At 51.1% G+C, this 26,240-nt stretch overlaps 2 protein-coding genes and 1 long non-coding RNA gene across 3 annotated transcripts in view; 1 reads left to right on the top strand and 2 right to left on the bottom strand.

Moving 5' to 3' along the window:
• Window positions 1-2,807: 2,807 nt before the first annotated feature.
• LSG1 (large 60S subunit nuclear export GTPase 1) lies at window positions 2,808-14,073 on the bottom strand. Its single transcript, XM_063166991.1, has 14 exons — window positions 13,989-14,073; window positions 13,789-13,906; window positions 13,434-13,554; window positions 12,779-12,865; window positions 11,836-11,922; window positions 9,735-9,795; window positions 8,862-9,038; window positions 8,272-8,697; window positions 7,873-7,974; window positions 6,919-7,062; window positions 6,498-6,621; window positions 5,817-5,896; window positions 5,008-5,181; window positions 2,808-3,737 (listed from the first exon to the last, which is right to left on the bottom strand). The coding sequence occupies exons 1-14, from the start codon at window positions 14,067-14,069 to the stop codon at window positions 3,558-3,560; spliced, it is 1,962 nt and encodes a 653-aa protein (XP_063023061.1). The 5' UTR covers window positions 14,070-14,073; the 3' UTR covers window positions 2,808-3,557.
• A 1,188-nt stretch (window positions 14,074-15,261) lies between these two features.
• Window positions 15,262-26,240, bottom strand: part of LOC134423702 (uncharacterized) — a 49,830-nt gene continuing 38,851 nt past the window's right edge. Inside the window, exons 2-3 of the long non-coding RNA XR_010029184.1 lie at window positions 20,717-20,936; window positions 15,262-15,671 (exon numbers count right to left, since the gene is read on the bottom strand). This is a non-coding gene — a long non-coding RNA (uncharacterized LOC134423702). The remainder of the gene's footprint in view (window positions 15,672-20,716; window positions 20,937-26,240) is intronic.
• Window positions 22,423-24,485, top strand: FAM43A (family with sequence similarity 43 member A). Its single transcript, XM_063166990.1, has one exon. The coding sequence runs from the start codon at window positions 22,462-22,464 to the stop codon at window positions 23,548-23,550; it is 1,089 nt and encodes a 362-aa protein (XP_063023060.1). The 5' UTR covers window positions 22,423-22,461; the 3' UTR covers window positions 23,551-24,485.

Raw genomic sequence — 26,240 nt, 5'->3', positions numbered from 1 at the left:
GAGTTGCTTCACTTTTATAGGAACAGCTTGAAAGGCCCTGGACTCAGCTGCTGCCTTGCCATGGCCAGAGCCACACTCCACATTGGGGTCCCCTTGGCCACCACCCTGCCCAGGGGGCTGGGAAGGGCAGCTCTGAGCCGCTCTGCAGGGCTGGGTGGGGTGGGAGCCCCCGGGAGCCACAGCTCTGCTGGGATCCTGAACTGGAGCAGGACCCAGCACTGCTGCTGGGGGCACCAGGGCTGCTCCTCTGCCTGGGAAAGGCCGGCCCCTAACGGCAGCACAGGGCGAGTTCAGCCTCCTCCAGACACAACCAGGAGTTCTGGGCCACGTGGAGACTGCAGACAGCCAGCGAGATGCCACATGGCCATCCCTTGCGGCAGGGTCCCTGGTGCAAAAAGCCACCATCCCTTTGATCCTTGACCTGAGACCTTGGGAAGAGATCAGACACCTGACCCACAGTCTGCACTAGGGTGACGGGCAGAGGAAATGTTTGTGTAGTGCTGGCTCTGCCAAGCTGAGGGGAAGAAGCTCCTACATCACTTGCCACCAACTGCAGTTAGAAGAGCCACAGCACCCACAGCAGAGTGGCTTAGGGATTTACATCCTGGCATCCCTACCCCTCAAATGCTCACCCATGATGCTTCAGGTTTCAGGAAGACAGTAAAACTACTCTTCCTCAAAACAAGACTGCAAAACACTTTTTTTGTAGTAGCTAGGTGGCCTTGATGGCAGCTCAGTCACACAATGACAAGTCCTGTGTGTGAAGCAGAGCCCCAGCTCTCTGGACATCCAAGGCAGAGCTGGTGATTCCACCCCAGGCTGCCAGTGCTGCCCCACAGGTGTGGCACCCAGCACAGACCCACCCATGATCTCTGGGGACACCATGTGCTGTGGGACAGACTGCAGGCTGGAGTGAGACCCCCTAAACCTGGCAGCAGAGACCTGCAGGGAGAGCTGTAGGTCTCAAGGCAAGTGCAACATACCATCAAAGGCCAGTTCAGCTCCAAAACATATTCCCAAACCAGTTCTGCATTTCTGCTGCAGGTATCAGTGCAGGAGGGAACAGCATCAGCCAGGAAAACAAACTGCTTGCATTATAAAGCAAAGCTGCCTGAAAGGGGAGACAGAGCACTGGGCTGCTGGGGATCCCAGAGAAGAGACTGGAACCAGTTGCAGCCTGCACACTCCCTCTACACACACAAGGCACTTGAAGAAAACAGCACTCCAAAATGGAAACTGGCCTTCTCCAGCCAGCAGTGGAGCAGCAGAAGCTCATTCACAGGTGGCCAGGGCAGAGCACATTGTGTCCTTTGTGCTGGCTCTGACAAGTGAGCAGTGCCCACATGGCCTCATGCCTGCCAGCTGCTGCCATGTGCTGTACTGAGCTGTCAGCAAGGCCCAGCTGGCACTGCCCAGTGAGGGATGTGGTTCAGCCACACATCAAACCACCACAGGAAAGCATTAATTTGCCTCTTACCTATTCTGCCCACTGCTCAGTAACAGCATGAAATATTATCAGGTCTTTACATCCTTCTTCTGTTGAGGCAGGAGTCCTTTAGCACAGCAAGGAGCAGTTTGCTTTTAACACCTGAGCACACACTACTTGCTTGGTCATATTTACATTATCCTCCATTCACTCAGGCAAACACTGCAAGTTGCTTGGCAGGTCTCATGGCAAAAGCTTTCTGCAAGCAACAAGCAGTCACCCCCAGTCTCAGGCCCTGGGGACTTCTGTCACTCACCAGATTTGGGAGGGTCTACATGAGGACACAGCCTGTCCAGCAAGGTGGCTCATGGAGACCCAGCCAACAGGAAAGGGCAGACAACGCAACAGAAGGGAACGTGGGTACATGCAACATGGGCTAACAATTCAAAATGTTTCTAAAGCAGAAAAACAGGATAGAAAAAAATGCTTTACATCTTCAATAAAAGATACTCAGTTTGACAGGTAGTAGCTTCACACAAAACAGGACAAAAACTAAGGAGTGTTTCTGAGCAATCAAGTTCCTAAAGCACTGTAAGGGACAAAAGCAGGTATCTTTCCTGCAAGGAGGATGGAGAAGGCAGATCTGAGTGACTTGGCTAAGGCACAACCTTTTCAGGAAACAAAGGCAAAGATCACCTTCTCCAGGAGAACTAGATTAAACACTCTCTCCTGAGAATCTACTTTCCACTACAGAACACTGATTTAAAACACCATTGACCATATTAACTCAGGGTAATTACACTTCACCTTTACACATGGCAGGGAACTGTCTTCCCTCCAGTGATGTAATCAGGAACTTGAGAGCAGGCACTCCAGGGGAAGCAGGAGCTGAGGTGAGAGCTCTGCTGTCACTGAACCCTCTGCATACACAGTGCAAACTGCCTGTACAGGACACACACAGAGGGTCACAAAGCCAAAACTGCCTTGGTTTGCTGTGGCTTTGCTCAGCAGTTGCTTTCATCTCTCCCTCCACATTTAAAGCCTGGAAAGTTCAGAATTACAAGACAGCAATCCCTTTTTATAGCATCAAGAGACCAGCATCATGTGTTATTCCTTCCACCACCTAAAACCAAAGCATGACTCGTCTTCGTGAGCCTTTCCAGTCCTATCATTACTCCCTGTGCTGAACAAGGAACGAAGAGCTCTGACCAAGGGCACAAACATTTTCTCAGTAGGGCAGCTGAGAAGTAAATCTCACTTTAATCTGACCCCAGATAAGTAAAGTCTTTTTAGCATCAAATACTCAGGTACTCAATTAAAATCTGCTAATAGACAATTCTCTGACTTAGGGCAATGAGACAGATCATGACACACATACAGGTAGTAAAATCTCACGTATATTTAAGGACAAATTAGCACCAAATTCTTAGGCAGTCATATAGAGCCAATTTTTTAAAATACCAGTGGGAAGTCACACAAAAACAACTGATACCAGCTCAGTGTAAAAGATATAAAAGCAACATTTTCCTTGCATGGTGTGCTGTGCTCTGCTCAAGCTGGGAAATAGGGAGTGGTTACAGATTCTACAAAATAGGACTGAGAATAGCAGAGAAGGAAGAGGGCAATAAAGATCATTCTACCTCATTTGTCAACACACTAAAGCATTTTGTCAAGTCAACAAACAAGCCTTAAAGAGCAGGAGAAAAAAGAAAAAAAAAAGAGCAATAGTGTCTCAAAATGTAACAAACATCACTCACTGAAATCCAACTGTTTGAAGATTTTACTCAGTTTTACCAGGGCTTGCTTTGATTGCAACAGCTATAAAATACATCCTTTATGGAAGGAAAAAACATTCCTGCACAGCTCCATCTGCTCCCATTGAAAGGATGTTTCAGCAGCAGTCAAAGGTCTGGGCTGGATTCCAGATAACACCAACAGCCAGGTCTCTTTTGTTCACAGAAGGGATGAACTCCAGCCACCACAGCCCATTCTCATCCCCTGCCAGGCCAATCCACTGCAGAGAGCTCCCAGGTGAGCCAGTGTTGCCCACTTATCTGTTTTTTCCCCCTCAATCAAGGCCTGTGAGACAGTGCAGTCCCTGCCCCGAAAAGGCAAGATACTGGTGCCACAGCTAAGCCTCCAGGTGCTTGGTGATCCTGCGGATTTTCTCCTTCTTGTTCCTGTTCCCGTGTTTTTTCCAGGGCTTTCCCACCGCGTTGGCAGGGCTGGGTGCAGCCGCAGGCACGAGGCCGCTCCCCGGCCGGTAGCCCATGGCAGCCCGGACCCCTTTCATCAGGGCACGAACGTTCTCCTGGAAAAGGAGACACAACCCCAGTGACCAAGGAGCAGCTCCTCAACCACTGCAGCATGTCAGTGAAACCAGACACAGGCAAGCTCGAAGGCAGCAGCCCCTGCTCCAGAGCTGCAGGAAGGTCAGGGCAGGCAGCCAAAGCTGCCAAGCTGTGCCGGGTCCCCAGCGTCTGCCGCTGACGTGACACCGTGTCCCAGCCAGCATCGGCTCCAGCACCACGATGGATCCTCACAGCCTCTGCTCTCTGCACAATAAATTGTCTTCACAAATAAATCTGGCGCCCAGGAAAGCCACAGACCAAAATAAGTTGCTCAAGTCTGGAGCGTGGGCAGCGCTGACGGGGCTCACAGCTTGTGCCAGCACTTTGGGCAGACAGAGCAACAGTCTGGTAATCCCAAAAATGCTTTTCAGGTCACAGTTTTCTAAAATAGCTCACTTTTTTTTTTTTTTAAGAGCCTGAGTTCTTGTTTTCAAAATGCATGATTATCTTAGCTGTGCTAAATAAATGGTGTTCACATCCAGCTAACCACACAGAATGGAACGTGCCATCTATGACCCATCCTGTTCACAGCCAAAAACCTCTTCTAATCCCTGTCAGGTAGGCAGATCTGGTCAGTTATGGATTTCATATTTCACTGTAAGTCATTAATACACTCTTTCAGTTGTGTAGAAGCAAAACAGATGCCTGTTGGATCTGACAAGAATCATACAGGTTAAGAAAAATTCCCATTTTCTACCGAATTTTGAGATTTCTTGACTGGATTTTAAATCACTTTGTATGCTTTTCATCTGATTTCAGGTTGTGAGTCAAAACCTCAGTGTAATACTAAATTATCTTAAAAAAGCTTATCACAGCCTCTAAATGCATCAGCTCAGGAAAGGAAAGTCACTTTGAAAGACCTGTTAGTTCAAAACCATGTTCTGGGTCAGTTGTCAAGTCATTCCTCCTTGTCTTTCTTCCCAGTCACCCTCCTGTTTGCTCAAGATTGATGACTGATTCCTAACAACCAGGGTCACCCTGCTGACCTCTGAAAAATCATCTGTGCACACCTCATTAGCAATCTTTCTGTCACTGAGGACATCCTCAGTGATTTAGGAGATAATAAAAAGAACAGAGAGCTCTTGGGTAGAAATTACATGCAGACCCCACAGCACTAAACACCATTAACACAACCCAGCACACCTCCATCCTCAAAGGTGGTTTTCCCCCTGTAACTACAGATGAGTGCTGCAGCAAAAATTTCTAGAACAAATCTTTTCCAGAATTTACCTGATGGAAAAAAGTTTTGTCCACCACATTTTCAATTTGTTTTGCTTTGGTATTTTTCTCAGGCTTCACCTGTCCAGTGGCCTGCACAGTTGTACTGTCAGGGCATCTTTGATGTTGGTGCTGAAAATCATTTGGATCAATACCAGGAGGTGGGTGGCAATATAACAGCTTCCCCTGTGAAAGCAAGGGGACTCAATTGTTACAAAAGAAACTCAGAGAGGAAAGAAAACAACTCCAAACCTAAGAAGGGCCTGAAGTTTAGGGGTTCACACTAGCAGACTATCAGTACACTTTATTTCTTCTCCCAGACAATAACTGGCTTGACTCTTAAGATAAAGTACTGTTCCACCTTTACATCAAAGCACCATTTGCAGCTGCAGTGCCCAGGTGCAAACAACACAGAGCAAAACTCTCAGGAGCACCAGAGGATCCTATTAAGAAATTATCAACAATAAGTTGCTGAGAGGTGCTAAAGAGGCATGCAGTATTACAACACTCACAGGAACAGTCCTTCGTGCCAAATTTTGGTCCAGCTGTACATTATGGGTTCATTTCTTGAGTATCTGCTAGCTACTTTGGAGATATGATTATTTAGCTGGCACCATATTTTTAAGCAATCACCTTTCTAAGATTAGGCAGCTTGAGAAATTCAATTTATTCTTTTAAAACACAAAAGCAGCCCAATTTCAAGAGTCTTTTGACACATGGTGATTTTATCCAGAGAAATAGAATTGACTTTATTGTACTCCAGTGCAAACTTTAATTCTTCTCTAAGAAGAGAAGAAAACCCAGATGTAGGAAGCACTTACATTGACATAATCTTTTAACACATATCGAGCTGATCTCGGCTGGTCTGGCTGTCCATGAGATGTCATAAAGCCCCTCATATCTAGAAGAGAAATCCAAAGTATATTCTTTGTAAGTACAAGAGAATGTTAATGTGTTCTCCTCTGCTGCCTAGCCACCCATTTGTATTCTTCCTCAAAAATACTCCCTTAGAAAGAGGCTTCTCTTGGGGAAAGCAGGGGAAAAAAAGGGAAGAACTTTGGTGACTAAAAGTACTGCAGAAGCATCTTGACCTGAAAGAAATTGTAAGAGCTGACATCTTCCTACTAGCAGAAAACTAGGGTTTTATTTTTGTTTTAAAGAGAGTGAGAATTCCCTGCATTCTTCAAAGTCTAATTCAGACACAGATGCTAGGAGGTATCTGAAAGGGTAAGAGCACCACACTACAGACTGGCAGGGCATTTCACCAATATCTTCCACACTATCACTACATCTGTCAGATGAGACTGGCAAAGCACCACTCCAGCTCCCACAGGACATGAGGCATTAACAAAGACCATTCCTGAGAGAAGGGCAAGTCCTGTCAAAGAGGTCCAATGCACAACAAACCCAAGCTGGGCCTAACTTTACCATGTTCTCCTAAGGCCATGTTCAGGACCATGCACACAGTGGAGGTGACAGGTTTTAAAAGGACCATCACTCACATCCATATGCTGTTAGCAGCTCTTCAGCTGTTGGCTTTCGATCTGGGTCCTCATCTTCCCTTGGCCTTATGATATTTATTCCATAGGTTGCTTCCAAAATGTTGCGTGGGATATGCTGGCAAACATAAGCTAGTGAAGGAAACGACTTGTGTAGCTGTAAATCACAAAGTGATCTTGCCCATGTCACTCTAAGAGCACACACAAAAGAATGACTTTTGGATTTTGTTGCAAACCAGAAAAATAACACAAGTCTGACAACACTAAGTTGAAATGAGATAGGGAAAGACCAACACAGCAGGGCTGTGTTATCCAGTATGTCCCATCTCCCTCAAAGCATGAGCACATGTGCTGCTGGCTGGAACATGGCATACTCCAGATCCAACCCCTACATGCACTCTTACAAACCCCATGCAAAGGATATTAGAGAAACAGGTGGAACATGGTCCCTCATCTGATCTATAGGCAGAATTCCAGAACAAATCATTTCTGCCTTGGTAGAGACGAAAGATGGCATCACCAGACCAGGGCAATCACAAAGGCATAGGCCAGGCTCCACATACAGAGTCTACATGACAAATAACCCATTAGTTCACTATGGCAACTCAGTGTCCAGGGAGGGAAAAAAAAAAAATAAATCAAATGCACAGATGAAACATGGATGCAAATGACAATAAGCACAAATTCTACTAACACAGACATCTGCCCTGCTGGTCCCAGCTAATGAATTAAACAGATCAGATGTAGAAGACAGCAACATTTTTCAAAGTTGCTAAATAAGGTGTCCAGATGGGGGCAGCAAGATCTTCAGCTCTCCAGTCTGATGGCAGAGGAGAAAGCACTCCAGAAACCTTTAAGTGTATTGGACCTTCTGAAAGAGCTAGGAGTTTGAAAAGTACAAATTACACAATGGTCCCACTACAGCATTGGAGCTGCTACCTCAAAATCAAAGTTTGACCAATATGAAAATATCAGCAAAACTACATTTATTCACAGCAATGATGTTGACAAGGATAGTTTGAAGCCTTGACCTTAAGCTACTTGGAGGAACACTCATGTTAAAAAGGTTCTCGCCTCATAACTGGTACTGGAAAAAAAGGGACAAGGTAACGAAATAAAATCAGGAGATGGAAAACATGCCCCATTGCACTGCAGCTCTCATGAGTGACTCAAAATCGAGCACAAGTTTAGAAGCAAGAACTAAAGTTCCAAAATTACACACATCAAGACCACCCCTCTCCAACCTACTCTGCTGGCCACAGTTCAGGCTGGCAGAGTTCTCAGTGAGTGCATGCAGCTGTAACTAGGTCATAATGAAGCTCTCTTCCACTGGTGAAAAAGAAATGCTAAAAAGACTGATGTTATTTGTTAGCAGTACCTGGAAGTGCTTTGTACGGCCTGGTGTAGCAGACACCGACACCTTCTTATTTCCAAGGATTGTGTTGATGGTTGAACTTTTGCCAACATTAGGGTAACCCACCTAGATGACAAAGAAGTGAAATGTTATTAGGCAGGGTGATGCCAAAAGACTGACAGAGCTCTGACACAAAAGTTCTTTAATAAAATGTTCTAAAAAAAAAAAAACTAGGGCAAGCAGGGGGGCACGCTGAGCTCTAGGAGCTTCAGTATTAATCTTTGCACAAAACCCACAGTGGTTTGTGCTTGCCAGTTTTTATACCCTTATGGGAAGCCAGACTACAGGATGAATTTTTACCATGGAGGGAACATGGAATTAGAATTTAGATTAAGTTCCATTTAAGCACAAAGTCCAACTTACCAGCCCAACATTTACTTCCCCATCCTTCACCCTTGGTCCATTGTGCATAGTTTTGAATATCTCCAGCAGCTCATCTCTCTGTACCAGATGGCTGAAGTTCCTGACATTCCTGTTCTGCTCCTGCACTCTGTGCTGCACTACAGCATCATCAGTCCTGCTTTCCATCCTCTGTGGACCAACAGCATTTATGCTGTCACCAGCTTCATCTTCAGAACAGGTTTGCCAGTCCTCCTCTTCATCATCTTCACAGTCTTCATATTCATCACTGCTGTTATCATCACTCCCCAGGGCCTGGGTTGCACTCTGCCAAGTGCTGCCTGTGGATGCTCTTTCTGCACTTCCTTGTGCTCTGCTGTCATCTTCCTGACTGGAGGCTCCATCCTCAGAACCGCTGGGGTGCTCCACTCCCCCCTCAGAGCCCAGTTCCTGTGGGAACAGCACTTCAGAGGTGAAATGCAAAGACAACCCCAAGCCTTGCTGCTGGCTCAGGGAGCTGTCATCAGCCACATCCCAAGAGCTGACAACCCAGTGCTTATCTATTCCCAGCTGCAGCCAGCACAGACCCAGTGTGAACTGGTCGCCTGCAGTACCTTTGATTCTCCACACAAGCGCTCACACTCTGCCAGAGCTGACCAGAACACCACCTTGACACCCTCCTTCTCAAAGAACTGTGCCCAAGCAGCACGCTGCTCCTCACTCAGCAAATCTGCTTTGTTGATCAGGATCATGTTCTCCTTGTCATTACTGACTTCCTTAACATAACTTTCCTAAAGAAAACAAGAGAAGGATCAGTTTGCACTCTGGTTTCAACTCCTTCCACCCCAAGAAAACACAAGATCACCAACACAAATTACTCCATGCAGCTCCACACGAGTGTAGCCAAGCTTACCATCCCTAGGTTGGTGGAAGTGCTGTTCAGCAGACAGCCACAAGAACAAATTGGAGCATGCAACTACCAAAATACAGCTTGCTGCTGGCCATGTGTGCAAACACCTTGTCTGCTTAGAGCTGTGACAAGATATTAATCAGCACCCTGCAGTAGAGCTCCTAAGATAACTATTTGAGCAATTTCATGTCTCCCTGATGCAGTGTTCTATAGCCTATCATTACAAACTTGTCACTTGAATAATTTTTGATCCTTTGTAATCCTCACCCACTTTTATTCCACTATGCTTTTACATAAGACAATTCCTTTAGGTGAGGACACTTCTAATGGGTAATGAGGAATAAAATAGGATCTGCAATGTAACATCTGCAGAAGAGCCTCTAAATCCACCACATTCTGTGTGAAATACCAAAAGAAAAAAAATTCATGCCAGAATACTTTTATCAATTAATAAGATATCCACTCAAGCACAACAGCAAAACAGCTTCAAGGTGGCTGAATGCATTGAGCAAAAAATATATCACACAAACCTTAAGACATAAAATGAAGACAACATTCAAGAAAGTGGTTTACTTACGAGATCCTGACATCTAAACAGAAGGGGGTTTCTGGCATCTACTATCTGGACTACAATATCACTGCAAAAGTAAAGGAAAGCCCCATGAAGTACTCATTCTTACACCGCCCCAAAGAAAGCAGTAAGACACTGCAAATTATTGATTTTTAGGTTTTCCTTGGGATTTTAATAGCTTCAACTGTATTATCCTACTAAATCTCATTACTGAACAACAGAGCATCTCAGCAGCCCACCTGCCCAACAGAGCCATGCTTGTGCTACAAGCCAGCACTGCCATACAGTGCTTCCTCCTCACTTGGCTCATTCACCTGCACAATTGTACAGCCAGCAAGGGAGAAGAAAACATCTCAGTTTTGCCAACCCATCTACCCTTCAGAAATGCTCAGCAGGCAAGAACCACAGTAGTGGTACTCTATCTTTTAGAATGGTACTAAAAACTGTGGTAACACAACTTTGTTTCTGTCTATTCACATCCTCAACCGTGGCAGGGTGGTTACAGAGAGAAAGAAGAGGTGGTTTTCCTACACAGTGAGATATTTTGAAACATTGTTGTCCTCCTTGCATAGAACAAGATGTACAAAGCCTCCCACAAACGACATACAGATTTTAAGTGTTTGCTATTGGATATTTTCAAAAGTTCCTCTGTGCTCTTTTTGTCACAAAAAGCATAAAACAATGAAAAAATACCCTTAGACTTCAGTAAAATACGTTGTTCCCCCATGCAAGCAAGGCCTTGCAAGATGCTTCTAGGAAACACCTTCCAAGCCCAGAGACCAGGTTGCCACCACATACATGAGCAGGACTCATTAGTTCCACACACTAATTAAATGCAATGGCTTCAGATCCCAAAGGCATTCATGCTTCTTTTGTCAAAAGGAGGAGAAAATTTAACTACAGCCTCTTCCACTACAACTTCTCCAGGCAAGTAATTTAAAATACTGCCAGGTATTATCACATGCTAATTCCATTTGTTTGACAGGGATTTCTGTCAAGTCAGGACAACTTCAGAACACCACAGGTCAAATGGAAGAATTTCAAGCTTCACTAGGCAGTTTGTTATGTGTTTAAAAAAAAAAAATGGTAATCCCCCCAAGGGAATAATTTAATAAGCCCCATGGGTACAAAGAGGACTGCACAGTTACAGACATTCAAAGATCAATATGAGGGAGAGCTGACACCACCATATTGGGATGGGATACAGAGAAGTTACTGAACCACACTGCTGGGAACTAGTTGGAAGCAAATACACGGAAAAAACTGATAACATCAAATTATCTGGAAAGGTTAAAGGACTGAGTGACTTTTCCATTCACTTCTGAGACAGCATCCTCACTCTACATGAAATAAAAAGCTGGGAGCAGAAAGGCATTAATGACATATTCCAGTCACCCCAAAACACCCTGTGCACTCACAGTGTACATCATGATACCCTAGAGTGGATGCTCCTGACCAGCACTCTCCCAGCCAAGGGCCCAGCAGCACTCAGTACAAAGGCCCTTCTGTGAAGGGACCAGCTCACCATGACCTCACTGGTGAAGTATTTTTCAATTTTAGGAAAGTGAAATGAGATGATCTTAAACCTAATTACTAGTGAAATTAAATGCCCCAGTCAGATTAATGTAGCAGATACCAGTCTTATTGTATTACAGCTCAGCAGAGCAAACAAAGCTATTCCTGTGGTATGACAGCCTGTTGTCTTCTGTGCACTGCTGTAACTTCTCTGTGTGGCAAAGACACAAGGACCAAGAGGCTCCTTCTTTCCCAACATTACTTAGTCCTTGTCTCCTGCTCCTGAACATCAGCTGCTGTAGTTTGGTTGGGAAGGAAGGGGTTAATCTTGGCAAGAGATCTCAAAGGCACTTTGTGACACAGACCTCCAACACAGAGGAAGGCCAAGAGACTCACAGTGAACCACTGCACATCACACTGTTGAGAGCTAGCAGACATCACAAAAACAAAATCACTGCAGTACTGATAATAAAACATTACTAACTTAATAATTTTTCCTGTGCTGAGACACCTGAAGCTTGTCTCAAAAGCTGCAATTCATGAAAGTACATTCAACATCCCTTTTTAAAAAGTGGATAGCAAAATACTTTACCTTCTTTCAATGACTCTCCAAAGCTGACGCCAAAATTCCAAGTTTCTTTCAAATGGGGTCAGAATTAACTTTTTCTCTTCCTCAAGGCTAAGGCAAAACAGAAAAAACAATGTCACATTTGGCCCGTGGCAGGCTGTAAGCCCACACCCAGTCCCTCCCTAGATCCAGAAGGCTTTAGTTTTGCACAGGGTAATCAAACCAAACCCATAAAGAGGTACTATTTCTGATGTTTTTTCAAACAGATCAAGCCCTCAGGTACACTGCTGTCAGTGGCACTGGTTTAGTGGTGACACAATGGCTTCTGATCTTGTCAATGCAAAAGTGGTAAAAGATGGAAAGAACAAGAACTCATCAAGAGTCTGCCTGAAATTAGAGAGCCATGATAAGAAGTGACAGAAGTTATCCCAAGTGCCAGCAGTTTTTTCTTAATTGAGTACCCCTTGGAAAAAAACCTGAAATTTGGAGATGGTACCTGAAATACCTCTATACAACCTTTAGCCTGGTGTTACCACCACCTGAACAACTTTACTCAGGGTAAGCATGGGCTTGCAGGGTGTGAACAGATACCAGCCGAGTCTCCAAGGCAGCAGATGCAGTGCCAGACCAGCACAGGCTGCTGGATGCAGCAGGCTGGCAGCATGGCCTTCTATTCAGAGCAGCACTGTTGCTCCAAAAAGACACATCCAGTAACCCTCTACTTCACAGGTGAATTAAGAACATCAAATGCCATCCTGAATTCATTTAAAAGAACATGCACACACAGGACAGCTTTGCAGAGCTGAGCACAAAGACATGGTGGACTGTGGCTGGGATGTCAGCCTTCCAGGACAAGTACAGAGAGCTGAGTAGATGCTACTTTTGTTGGTCCAACAAGTACAACTCACTGTTTCCCATGTCACTAAATACCACCAGCTACTTACCCAGCCACAAGCAGCATACTCACTGGGCAAGCTGTCGCCTCCACTCGAGAAAGCTCTCTCTCTCTGCTTGCTTCAAGTCCTCTGCACTGGTTGTCCTATCCCAGTGTGGCCTATAACAAGCATATTTTGGAGTGAGTGGTCAGAAATAGCAGTCAGTCCAGCTACATTACTTCAGTAAACAGAACATAAAAACCACACATTTGGTTATGTTGAAGTAATGCTTCAGATGTGCACGCATCTGTTTTCAGCAGCTTTAAGTACACCTTCTTTCCTTGTTCCTTCCAAACTCCATTAGCAGAGAGCATGTACACCAGATACCATAAAGCTGTTTTCTTGAGCTAAGTTTTGTAAGGTTGTTAGGATGGGGCTTAATCTCTCTGTTCACCATTCACAAAGCTCTGAAAGAGCTTACCAGGCAGCCTGGATGCACCTGCCTCAGCAGTGCCAAGCTCTGGGAAGGAAACCCACACCATCAGGCAGAGAGGCTGGCACTGGCAGCACTCACATGGCAGACTGGCACTGTACTGTAGATTACAACCTGCTCACATGTTAGTTAGTGGCTTCTCCAAAAGCAGGGTATTGCCAACCTGAGGGCCGTCGTCAGACTTGCAGCCAAGAGGGATCAGCCCTGGAGCCCCAGCGAGGCAAGGGGCGCCCAGGCAGCCCTGCAGGACTCACCTCCGTGGGATGCGCAGGAACTCCTGGTTCTCCTGCTGCAGCTGCCGAACGCGCTGGGCCTCCTGCGCTGAGAGCAGGCCCGTGCAGCTCTGGGCAGACACGATCTGGGCATTCAGACGCTCTAAAGGACAGACAGTCATCCAAAGCCACCTGTCCCAGTGCTGCTAGCCCTGCCACCCATCCTGTCCCTGCTGACCCCAGCCCTGGCTCACGGCCTCACAAACTACCCCAGTTCCCCGGGCCAGACCCACTGCCAGCTCCCACTGGCACCCACTCAGCCCAGAACAGGCGTCGCCCCATCCCGGGGTCCCCTCCTCGGCCCCAGATCTGCCCCAGGCCCGTCCCAGCTGCTCACCGGCCACGAAGCGGGTGCCGGCCAGCTCGGCCGTGGCCAGGAACTCCTCCAGCGGGCTCTGCTCGGGCGCCGACCGCAGCTCCGGGCCGCGCTCGGCCACCACCTCGCTGGCGTGGAGCTGCGGGGACAGGACACCGCCGTCAGCCCGGGCCGCCCCGGCCACCCCGACCTCTCTCCCGCCTCCCCGGCCCCCCGCGTACCCATGAGGAGGCGCCGCGCCGCTCCAGCCCGCGCTGCCGCTGCAGGGAGCGCCCAAGCCCATCGCTCCGCTTCTTGCCCATGTGCCGCCGCCGCCGCCCCGCCGACGGAAGGGGCGGGGGGACCGCCGCGTTCTACCGCCCCTTCCGCCCCCTTCCACCGCCCCTTCCGCCGCCCGGAGCCTCCGCCGCGTGCCCGGCGTCCGCCACCAGGCGGTGCCACCGCACCGGCACCGGCCCTCGCCGCCCAGCCAGGGCCATAGGACACAGCCTGAACCTGCCCTAGGGGAGGTTTAGGTTGGACATTAGGAAGAATTTCTTAACTGAAAGGGTGATTAGGCGTTGGAGTGGACTGCGCAGTGTGTTGGTAGAGTCACCGTCCCTGGAGTGGTTTAAGAATGTGGCACTTAGTGCCATGGTCTAGTTGATATGGTGTTGGACTCGATATCAGAGGTCTTTTCCAACCCAATTGGTTCTGTGATCATCCATCCATCCATCCATCCATCCATCCATCCATCCATCCATCCATCCATCCATCCATCCATCCATCCATCCATCCATCCATCCATCCATCTTTCTATCCCTCCCATCCTATGGTGCTCAGTATGGACACACATCTCTCTGGGTCTCCCCTGCTCAGGCTCAGCTGTAACCCCCCTCCCTCCCATAGCAGCCACCAGCCCCACCAGTAATAAGCCTGGGGGCACGGTTCACTCCCACCCCAAGGTCGGTGCTGCAGCTGGAGGCCCTGGCACTGGGGTGGCACGCAGGGCTGCCGCTGCCAGCCCCAGCCGAGCCTGTGGCAATGCCACCAGCAGTGGGGCCAGTTTCTCTTGCTGGTTTGGCCTGGTGCAGATGTTATCAAACCACATCGTGCAAAACCCTGCCCAGCAGCCAGCCATGGGGCAGGGGTTTGTGTCTGCCTCTGGGGAAAGCCACGAGCTCCTGTGGCCGAAGCTGACCCTGCGCCCTGTAACACAGCCAGGCCAGTGCAGGTTTCCCTTCCCTAGTGTCCACCATCCAAATACAGCAAACACTGCACGTGAGGAATGATGATGGCAAAGTGGGATCCTGGATGCAGATGTGGGAAATACACTATGAGGTTCCTGGCAAAATCTAGACAGAGTCTGGGCATCTTTGCCAGATCGAGGAAATTGCACGGCCAGCCAGGGAATCACTGAATGGATTTTGGCAGCAGCCATTGTGACTGGTCTGGGTCAAGATGGGAGAGCAGGTTAAATTAATAAACAACTTGACCTGTACTTGCTCACTGAACTGAATTATGAAGCATTTCTCCTTTATGGTTGTTGGGTTAAGGCCAGACAATTTTCACTACAATTCTGTAATATGTATCAGTTGTAACTGGAGAATAACCTGTGTATTTCCTGGAAATCAGAAGCAGAAAAAGCTTAACTTCAGGAGTTTGTCACCAATAGCATGGCAGTATGCACAACCCCCAGGCAGGAGCAGTCTTTTCTCTCTTCTCTATTCTCTTTTCTTTCTTTTTTCTTTTTTCTTTTCTTTTGCTCCATGATAAACGCCCATTAGGAAGACACAACTTTTATTTTCTTCTTTTCAAAGCCAGTAACTGCATGGCATAAATTTCCCAAGGACGTCTGATCCTTTGCCATGCTCATCCCAGGCTCTGCCGCCACCACCAGCCTGGTCTGGCCCCTCCTTTGCTTCCTAAAGGCAAATAAGAGAGATGAAAGGGGACTCAGCAGTCGCCTTTTCATTTAGGTGAGGTGCTTCAATGGAAGGCTGGTGGGCTGCAGACAGCAGGCAGACATTTAGTAAAATAATTTCTAATCGAGTAATCTTTAATAAAACCATCTCAAGTCTTTATGTGGGCACTGAAGCAGTAATATAAGTGCTCATTATTGTCTTTCTTTTGTACTTCAGTTAAAAGTTACCTTCCCTCTACAATGCATAATCACCAGCCAGAGCAGCCAGCCAGCCTGGCTGATCCCCACGCCTCAGGTCTGGCAGCACTTCTAACCCCACAGCTGAGGCACGTGCAGCGCCATTCCCAGGCTGCCTAACCACAGGCAAAATGCTCTAATAATCCCATTGGCACGGCCCTGGCAGCACAGCCCCAGCACCACCAGGGTCTGGAGACTGTCAGTACAGAGTGCAGAGGTCAGTGGATCTCCATGGGACACTTGCACCTCTGTTCAGTGGCATGAACTGGAAAGAAGGACAGGCAGAAGTGCTGATGCAGTGGGAAAAGGAGGCCTGCTCCACCACCTGCAACCCATCCTGGGGCAGGGAGGTTTGAGGATAACCTGAAGAACAAAGACCTCTGCATTTAGATTGGGATGTTTTTCCCTAACATTGCCCTTTTCCCCCCCACCTTTCCCCATTTCTAGACTGAAATGCTTCAGGGAACAGTTAATTGCAGGTATTTTCTCCTACCTTTGTGGGACCTACTTAAGCAATGCCCAAATTGCCCTCATTGTTGCAACAGATACATTTCTGGGCACTTCATAAGCACCAAGGAATTATTTCTGTCTGGTGATGCCAGCAGCACTGCAAAGACTGCTTTGAGCAGAGCAGTGCTGAAGGAGAAACAGACTGGGTCATCCAAGTGACAAAAACATCAGAGCTGGAGTAGTAATTGCCTATTTCTAATTGCCATGTTTCTCATCCCTCTCCCATTGCTCTGCTGTGCCTACCTGAGCAAGACAGGCTGCTGCTGGTCTCACCTGAACCCGACAGCCTGCTGCTCCTAGAAGACATTTATGCTTGCATTTCACACAGTGAAAAGGGAAACTGAGGTACAGATGCAGTCACAAGAGCTGCACAGAGGCAGCTTGGCACCAGACTGTACGTGCCAAGAGCACAGCCAGGCAAGGAGAGCTTGGAGGAGAGGGGCACGCTGCTGTCAAGTGTGATAAAACTGTTGATTTGCAGCCCATTCCCATATGATGGAGTAGCTACCACTGCATGCAAAATGAACACAATTTTTGCTGTGGAGCTTTGTTTGTACAACTCATCTCTTTGACAGAGATGGGATGGACTGAGGTGTTGTCCTGGGAGAGAAAGCACCTCTGTGCATCACAAAACTTCTCACCACTCCTTTGAAAAGCACTGAGTGCCCAGCACTGTTGACTCTTTGGAAAGTGGCCTCAGCTTTGGGAATTCTCACAAAACCATTGCATAGACAAAGTAAAATCTGCTGTCCTTCCGGCACATTGTAATCATTGTCTTGGGCTTCTCTCCCAACTTCTTCTGCCTTGGAGCCAAACTGCTCCAGTTTTTGATGCATATCCTGAAAATTATTTAGCAGCAGCAGCTCTTTTTCAAAAGCTTGTGATAACAGTGCGTTTTTGCCTAAAGGAAACATCGTTCTTTCTGGATGCAATTTTTCCTCCATGTTCCTTTAAGGCAGCACTGGGAGATCTCAGGACTGTGTCCCTAAAATATTCATGTGATGGCTATTCATTATTCATGTAGGTTCACAATGCTCAATTCAGCGGCGCTGCCAGCCTCAGCCTGACAAGCAGACCCATTAAGAAACCCTCCCCACAGCAGCCCTGAAAGAACACCAAGACAATTTTGCTCTGTGCACAACTGCAGCTGCTTGAGCCCTCTTCTTTCCAGCTGTACTCAGAAATGGACAGGTACTGTAGAAGAGTGGGAGCTTGTTCCACAAGATTCCCATCTCTTGGTGAAGGTCTTGCTCCTCTTTAGAAAGAGCAGCATGCTGAGGAAACTCTGAAGCAGGGCTGCCTGGCCAATGCTGAGCCCTGAGAAGGCACCAACCCCACTGAGGCCCTCGTGTGAGATTTTAGACTCCGTTTCTTCCACCAGACCTATGAAGATAAAATCACCTCCTTGCCTGGCAGGGTGGGGGCAAGTTAATTAGAGAGAACTGTCTGCCTCTTTGAAGGCACAAAGCACCAGATGGGAAACCCATGGGATTTCTCCAGCTCCCATTGTGTCAGGTCTCACCACACTGCCCACTGCTGCCCCTCACCATGGCCCCATGGTGGCAGCCCCCAGGATGGAGCACTGAGCGGAGGTTGCTGCCCAGCACCACCTCTATGCCCCAGACTGGCACTACGGTATGAGGATGGATGTCCAGCACCAGCCCAGCCAGCAAGCTGCCCCTGAGGGTGCCGTGACACCCAAGGGAGGGCTCTGCTCCGTTGGACACCGGCTGCCCTGCTAATTATAGCAGGCAGTGCAGGAAGCGCCGGGGCGGCCTGTGCAGGAAGCGGGGTGTGCCGCTCTCGGCGGCTGAAAAACAACCGCGGCGGAGGTGTGCCCGCACCACCATGGCCCGCCGAGCAGCACAGCCCCTGATCCAGGGTACTGCCGCTCTTTGGCACCCTGAGCAGTGCTGGCATCACCCGTGGTGCCCCAAGGGGATCCAGGCCTGCCTATGCATAGATCTCCCACAGTTTTCATGTGGCCCCTGCATCACCTGTGCTCCAAGCCCTGCCAGGGCACATCCGCTCCAAGATGGGATGCTGCTCGCTTTCAGAGAGGCTGGAGGGCAGCAGAGGTGTCATGTGGCACCCATTAAAGGCTGTTAAGGGCCCTTCCCCCTGAGCAGGTCATGCTGTCCCCTGCCCTGCTAACTTGTCCCCGTTATCCCCACTCCTGGTGACAGGCAGCCATCCGCAGGCAGCCATCTGCATGGTTATCCTGCTGCTGGCCAGACCTGGCTGATGCTGGTAGGTCTGGGGACCGTGGCACCCTGTCTGTCACCACTGATGGCCTTTGAGGCTCAGGAGCCGCTCAGTCTTTCCACTTCATGGAAAAACCTGACAGTTCAGCATTTCCTTTGTCCCCGTTTGGAACAAAGAGTCAAAATTTTGACATGTTGCATAGTTATAGAGACTCTGAAATACTTTGTTTTGGAACATACTGAGATGCCAGTTTGCAGTGTTTCACTTTGACTGTGTCACTTCAGCTGCTGCGACACAAGAAGTTCTATTGCTACCCGGGGGGAGAAAACCTGACACATTTTCATACACTGACAAAATCAGTACATTCCCATGAATTATTTTGATCTTGTCATAACAACTTTCCCCAGCACCTTTTCCCACCATTCTCCCCAACCAGAGATCCACATCAGCTCCAATTCGTGCTGCTGGGCACAAAAGCCATCCCTGAAGTGGGGTTGCTCCCTGCAGGGTTTCTCAAGGGTCAGACAGACCCTTGCATCTCTCCACACTGCACAGGGCAGCCAGCATGGGCAGCCTGGCAGCTCTCTCCAGCAGAGGTATTGGACAGCTGCCTGCCTGGCTGTGCCTCAGGGACACCGTGCACCCCAGAACCTGCAGGCCCGTGGTGGGGTGTGACCACGGGCTCCAGTGCAGACTGCAGTGCCAGGGCAGGAGAGGGACGGAGTGTGGCAGGGAGTGGGGTCTGCGTGGGCCAAGTGCAGCACTCACTGTGCTGCCGGCTCTGCGCCCCAGGGCAGAGATGGTATCTTACAGATTTTCCCACGCCTTGCTCTGCATTTCCATGCGTGCACGAAGGCAGGTGATGCTCGGTAGCTGTTGGAGTATTGCATAAACAGCAGGCTGCTGCACTCCCCTGGGGCTACAGCGCCATGCAGATAAGCCCCCAGCATGCAAGCCCTACACATCACGGTGCTTGCAGGCCAGGAGGGAGCCTCGTGCTCCTTGGCAAGCAGGCAGCACGCCCTGGCCACACAGGGCAGGCTCCCCTCTCACTGTGCCTCAGCTTCTCCTCCCGGCAATGAAATACAGACATCCAACACCACAGGAACAGCCTCAAGCATGGAGCAGGTGTCCCGGACTTAACTGGTCTGATCCCTGCTGCCAGACTTCACCCAAAGGCTGTGGCACAGCTTCTCAGGCCAGCACAGAACTCAGAGCATTTTATGTAGGAATGGCTGTCACAGACCACCATGATTTGTAACTTGCTCTATCAGCTGCTGAAGCATGTGGCAATCATCCGTGCCCAGAAGTGAAGCAGCTGCCACATAGCAGGAAAGAGTTGGTCCTGAATTGACTGGGCCCATTAACGAAGCACAGAAAGCTACAATGGTCTGGCACACAGACTGGCAAGCAAGCATGGTGAGGAACTGAGCTGAGACAGATTCCATTCTTGAGGACTGTGACCTTAAGACACCTTACTTGCTGCTACACTTCAAATGGTACAGAGGCAGGTATTCTGGGGTCCTGCTGCTTCCCAGCCACCACCTGGAGACCCTAGAGGGTGTCTGAGATGTGATAAATAAATCTCTAGAACCTGAGAATGCAATGCAGAAATGGCAGTGCTGCTGCCTTGGGACTGGGGAGGCCATGAGGAGGGCAAAGGGCTCAGATCTCCTCCTCAATTACACACCACTGGGGTTTGCAGACAAATATGCCCAAGGGCTGCTGGAGAGCCATGGGGCTCAGAAGCCTGCATGAGCCATGCTGTGAAAATGTGAAGTCTCTGTTCCTGAACACAGATCACTTTAATCAGGATGGCAGAGCCCAGCATGACTCTGCAAACAGCTCTGTGGGCATCATTATCAGAAGTGCCTGTGTACCAGCACCAGCCCCCCCAGCTCTAACCTCCCTCCAGAAGCAGCACTGCAGGATTGTATGTGGGTGTCCTTGCTTGCTCCATCCCACCTGGAGCAAACACCTGCCTGCTGAGCCACCAGCCAAAGGCTCAGAACAGGTTCCTCTGCCCAGAGCTGGAGGCAGGCAGGTTTTGGCAAAGCAACTCCCTCGTATGGAGAGACTGGCATGCCCACGCACCTCTGAGGAGCAGACAGGGCTGCTCTCTCTTGGCCCTGCAGCTCACAGGCACTGCTCAGAGTGAGGACAGGGCAGGCGTTGGTCTGAGGAGCTGTGGCTCAGCAGGACACCTTGAGGGAGGAGGCAGATCTTCGGGAGTGCCACACCGTGCGTGGGTATCAGATGTCACCCCAAGCCATTGGATTTATTTTATGTGCACAGCAGCATCTTCTGTTTTCACCTTGCAAGACAAAGAAGACAAAAGTACATTGAATGCTACTTGGAGATGAATCAGCTGAACAAATCAGTCTTTCTCTCTGTGCCATGCAGTGGGATGGTCCTGCAGGCTGGCAGGAGCTGTCTGCCACATGCTGCAGCACAGCCCACAGCCCCTCCTGCCCCCCAACACCTACAGCACCATGGGGGCTCCCCAGGGGTGGCTGACACCCAGCCTGCATCAGGACTCAGAGCAGAAACCTGCAGCTGCTGCTGGGCACTGCAGTCAGGGCAGACCTCAGCCCCTCACCTGCCCTCCTGTGAGGGGCATTTTGGAAATATAAGCGAATGGGCTTAATAGTTTGATGCTGGTCACTGTGGTTACTTGCAATTCCCAAATAATCTGCTAGATGGCATTATGTAATAATAGTAATAATAATAGTAATAACATACTGGTTTAATTGATTCAAACTCTAGAAATTACTTGTGTAATAATTTATGCAGGTGTTTACATATTTTACTCCAGGAGTATGTACTGCCCTCCTTTTGTCGAGCATTTATCCAAACCCCGATGAAGTGCCATTATCTGCAATGCTGGAATTTCTATTCTTTTTGGCAAGGATCTGACACATGACACAAGAAGCTATAGTAACAACACAGAGACCAACTTTCTCATTATGTCTGTGAGTGTACCCAGCAACCCCAACAAGAAATTACAAGACAGCTTCTTGTTCTTCAGCTGCTGCACACAAATAAAGAGCAAAGGATTACTCATACATAATAACTAGTATTTGCTGCAGGCCCTTCAGGTCTCAGAGCCGGACTAACCAAACCGAAGGAAAGATCATGTTGCAAGAGCGGGATTTGTCCATGGCACACCCTGGTCGTGCAGGCAGCTGAGGTTGGGGCCGTAAGATCTCCCGGAGCCTGGGGTCCGGCAGTGGTCTAGGGATTTTTACCAGTTTAAGGGGATTTGGGGCAGACGATCCCCCGCGGCGCCCTCTCCATTCTCCCGTGTTGACGGAAGCTGCCGGAGAGCGCTGTGGCGCCCACCCTCCGTACGTGGCCGTAGCGAGCGCGGTGGGGCGGCACGGGGCGCACGGGGGTCCCGCTCTCCCGGTCCCGCGGCGGCACCGGCGGCCGTCCCCCGCTGGAGGCCGCGCTCCGCTGCGAGCGGGGAGGGGACAGGGGCCGTCCGGCCGGGCTGGCACCGCCCCGTGCCCGCCCCGCGGCGCGGCGGGGCCGGGGCTGGGGCCGGGGCCGGGGCCGGGGCGCCGCGGCGGGCGGCGCAGAGCGGCGGCGGCGGCGGGCGGGCGGCGAGCAGCGAGCCGCCGGCTCGGCGGGCCCGGGCAGCGGGCGCTCCGCCCTCGGTGCGCGGGGCCTCCCCTCTCCGCGCCCGCGGAGCGCGGCGCCCGCCTATATCTACGGCCGCGGCGGCCCGGCGCCCGCAAGGATGTGAGGCGGGCGGGCAGCCCAGCCGCCGCCGCCGTGGCATGCCCCCCCGCGCCCGGAGCCGTCGGCGCGGCGCCTAGCCGCGGCTCCGCGGGGCCATGCTGCCCTGGAAGCGGAGCAAGGTGGAGCTGGCGGCGGGCGAGGCGCGGCGGCAGAGCAAGCCCAAGGGGTACGCGGTGAGCGTGCACTACTCGGCCCTCACCTCGCTAGCCCGCGCCTGCCCCGAGAGCGCCCTGCACCGCGTGGGCAGCATGTTCCGCTCCAAGCGGCGGAAATTTCGCGTTACCAGCGAAGACCCCACGTACACTGTGCTCTACCTGGGCAACGCCACCACCATCCAGTCCAAAGGTGAGGGCTGCACCGACCTGGCCGTCTGCAAGATTTGGAGCAAGAGCGAGGCGGGCCGGCAGGGCACCAAGATGAAGCTGACCATCAGCGCGCAGGGCATCCGCATGGCCCACGCCGAGGACAAGGGGCTGCGCCGGCCCGGCCACCTCTACCTGCTGCACCGGGTCACCTACTGCGTGGCCGACCCGCGCCTGCCCCGTGTTTTCGCCTGGATCTACCGCCACGAGCTCAAGCACAAGGCGGTGATGCTGCGCTGCCACGCCGTGCTGGTCTCCAAGCCCGAGAAGGCGAAGGCCATGGCCCTGTTGCTGTACCAGACTTCGGCCACGGCACTGGCCGAGTTCCGCCGGCTGAAGAAGCGGGACGACGCGCGGCACCAGCAGCAGCAGCTGGTGGGCGAGCAGAGCATCCCGCTGGTGCCGCTGCGCAAGCTGCTCAATGGGCAGTGCTGCTACAAGCCGCCGGTAGAGCGGAGCCGCAGCGCGCCCAAGCTGGGCTCCATCACGGAGGACCTACTGGGCGAGGAGCAGGAAGAGCGGGCCATGCACTGCGATTGCGAAGACATCCTGGAGGCGCTGGGCGAGCCCGAGGGCGAGCTGCTGCGCCCCAGCACCGGCCGCGGCGAGAGCCCAGAGCTGGGCCAGCTCCTCCGCGACCTGGGCGAGCTCAGCCTGGGCAACGATCTGCGCTCGCTGCGCGCCGACCTGCGCGTCCGCCGCCTGCTTTCTGGGGAAAGCACGGGCAGCGAGTCCTCCCTGGAGAGCGGCGGCACGGACGGGGCCGCCCCGCCCGGCAGCGACGCCGAGCAGCCGCCCCCCGGCGACCCCGAGACCGGCTGAGCACTCGAGCCCGTACGGGCGTGCGCGGTGCCGCCGGGGCGCACCGGGTTCCCTCCGGGAATGCACGGTCCCGCAGGGGCGCACCGAGTTCCTTCTGACCCCTCCGGGAGTTCCCGGTCCCTGCCGGGAGTGCACGGCCCCAGCGGGGCGCACCGGGTTCCCTCCGGGAGTGCACGGTCCCTTCCGGGCGTGAGCGGCGCCGCAGGGGCGCACCGGGTTCCCTCCGGGAGTGAGCGGCCCCGCCGGGGCGCACCGGGTTCCTTCCGGCCTCTCCTGGAATGCACGGTCCCTTCCGGGCGTGCACGGCCCCAGCGGGGCGCACCGGACCCCTCCGGCCCCGCCGAAGCCCCTCGGGGAGTTCGCGGTCCCCCCGGTTCCCCGCGGTGCCCCCGCGTCCCGTAGAGCATCCCGGGGAGCGGCCGCCCCTCCCGTGCCGGTGGCCGCGGGAGCCGGACCCCAGCTCGCTGCGGCCCGAGGAGGGGAGGCGGCCGCGGGCTGTTTACCTCCGGCTCAGCCCTTGAAGATCTGCCAAATTCCTGGAATAGCTTTCCCCGGGGAGGGCGGCGGGAGGGAGGTGTTGCGCCTTGTTTACAGTCAGAAATCTCATATCCGAGAGGCCCCCCCCGCCGTTTTCTCCATTAAAGTCACTCCATCGTGCTGTCGTGTCTAAGAGGTTTGCACTGTTGTGAAGTTGGGGTTTGTTTTTTTTTTTTTTTTTTATTGTTTTTAAGTTAGACCTTTTTTTTTGGGCCCCGGTCCTGTCCCCGGTCTCAATGCTCTAGATCTTTTGCTGTGCAAAAGAAGACTACTTGTGGCTGTTCACCTGTACATAGGGAAATGTATGCAAATACATTTTGTTATTTTTAAGAACACCACCATTGCGATCTCCTCTGTTTGCACATATGTGAAGAAAATAAAGATGATGGTAACTTAAATGGGGTCACTGTGGCAATTTGGCCTCTGTGTGTGGATTCCTGTAAGGAGCTGGGTGGGGGAGGGATCCCTTGGGAAGTATTGTAGGTGCAGGAGAGCGCTGCACAAAAAAAAAGTTGTTACAAGCATAAAACGTGATTCCCAAGCTCGCTGGAAATGTTACACTGCAGGGAAACACACTGGGTACTTAAGGACTCTTAAAAGACACAGGGATGAGGTTTCCTCTCATTAGCCTCTAACGATGGGCAGGAAAGTGCGACAAACCTCTCGAGAAACATCTGTCAGGGCGCTCCGGCTGGATTCTAGTCTGGTGAAACACAACTGCGGGGCCCTGGCACTGCCCTGAGGGAAGGTGCCCCTTGCCTGGGCACTGGGGATGCTGCACAGCGCTAATGCCAACGGCATCCAGGTGCTGCAGCTGGTCCCTCGCTGCTCACAGTGCCAGAGACAATTTTTAACCTCACGCAGGGTAAGCAGTGAAGTTGATTAGCCACGGGACTGCCGTAGTATTTTTAGCTGTAAATCTGTTTGTAAGTGGCAGGCTCCCAGGGCAGGAGAGATGTTCCGGTTTCATTTGTCCCCAAGTGGAGGTATCAATTAAGAGATAATTAATCTGGCATTTCTGATTTCTAAATGTTTTCCACTGTGCCTGTGCTGCAATCGCTGGAGTCGCAGGAATGTCAATGAAAAGCCCAACCAGTTGCCAGGGCCAGGCCACACTCCTTGTGTAAGGAGCCCGCCTCAGGACTTGTAAATACCTCATTAAAATCCATTGCAAAATCTGTCACCACACCAGCGAGACCATTGTCTCAGTATGAGTTAGTCAGAGGAGGAAGGCACAGTGGTGTGGCTTTCATGGGAGGGGGTAATGGGGAGAGGGGGGAATCCCCTCAGAGAGGGCACCTTCTTGCCCAGGCACCTTCTTGCCTTGTGATGGGCAGAGATGCAGCAGGCGGGCACTGCTGGGTTTGAGCACGCTCAGGCTGGCTCTGCAATGACACACCTTGCTAAAGAAATATTTGGTCTTGCTGCTTTTTCTCAGATAAAGCTCCCTTCGCCTTTCCTAGGGAGGGAAGGGGCATGAAGAGGAAATGAAACACCACGGAGAGGTTATTCCAAAGTGTTGATTCCAAGATGGGGCTTGCCAGAAGTGCCCTGGGCTGAGGCGAGTGCCCCAGGTCTGTGCCCAGAGCTCTCTGTCACTGCCTGCTCTGCTCTGTCCCCGGGCAGAGGGAGCAGGCAGTGCTTGGAGCAGGGAGCAGAACGGCACCTGGGGAGCAGAGAGGGCAGAGAGGGAGTCACGGGGGTTAGTTAACTCACCCTGGGTGTTGAATGACCGGTGGTGTTTGCTTTACATCCTCAGTATGTGCTTAAAGGTGCTTAATGGCCTAGCTTAGTCAATGCCTTTCCTCTCTCCAGAAGAGCCATCATGTCTGCAGCAGTGAGAAAAGGTTTTTATCGCATGCCAGAGCTAAAAGCACAATTCCCTGAGCAGCAGTAGCAGCAGCCAGGGCCTGAAGCATTTCCCCTTGAAGCCATTAGCAGGGCTACTGTGCAGTTTCCTTAGAGGCCTGCATAGATCGTTAGCTGTGGAGTCCAAATCCTTTTGTGCCTGGGATATTTTGGTACTAGAACCGTAGAAAAAAAAGTCATATGTATGTCTGCAGTGCTGGTGTGAGGTTATTCATGTGTGCTTGGCTGCCCTGCCCTCCCCATAGCAGCATGTCTGGGCTTGCAAATGAAAGCAAGTGCATGAG

This window comes from Melospiza melodia, chromosome 12 (assembly GCF_035770615.1).
Source record: "Melospiza melodia melodia isolate bMelMel2 chromosome 12, bMelMel2.pri, whole genome shotgun sequence".
Lineage (NCBI taxonomy): Eukaryota > Metazoa > Chordata > Aves > Passeriformes > Passerellidae > Melospiza > Melospiza melodia.
The sequence above is the reverse complement of the archived record's forward strand: the minus strand, read 5'-3'. Positions and strand labels throughout refer to the sequence as shown.

Bases quoted from the DNA above. Each gene is read 5' to 3' on its own strand.
- LSG1 (XM_063166991.1), bottom strand. From the start codon at position 14,069: ATGGGCAAGAAGCGGAGCGATGGGCTTGGGCGCTCCCTGCAGCGGCAG. The intron at 12,866-13,433 runs GTGAGTCCTGCA...TGCTTGTTATAG, and splicing joins TTCCTGCGCATCCCACGGAG to GCCACACTGGGATAGGACAA. The intron at 9,039-9,734 runs GTAAGTAAACCA...TGTTTTCTTTAG, and splicing joins TGTTTAGATGTCAGGATCTC to GAAAGTTATGTTAAGGAAGT.
- FAM43A (XM_063166990.1), top strand. From the start codon at position 22,462: ATGCTGCCCTGGAAGCGGAGCAAGGTGGAGCTGGCGGCGGGCGAGGCG.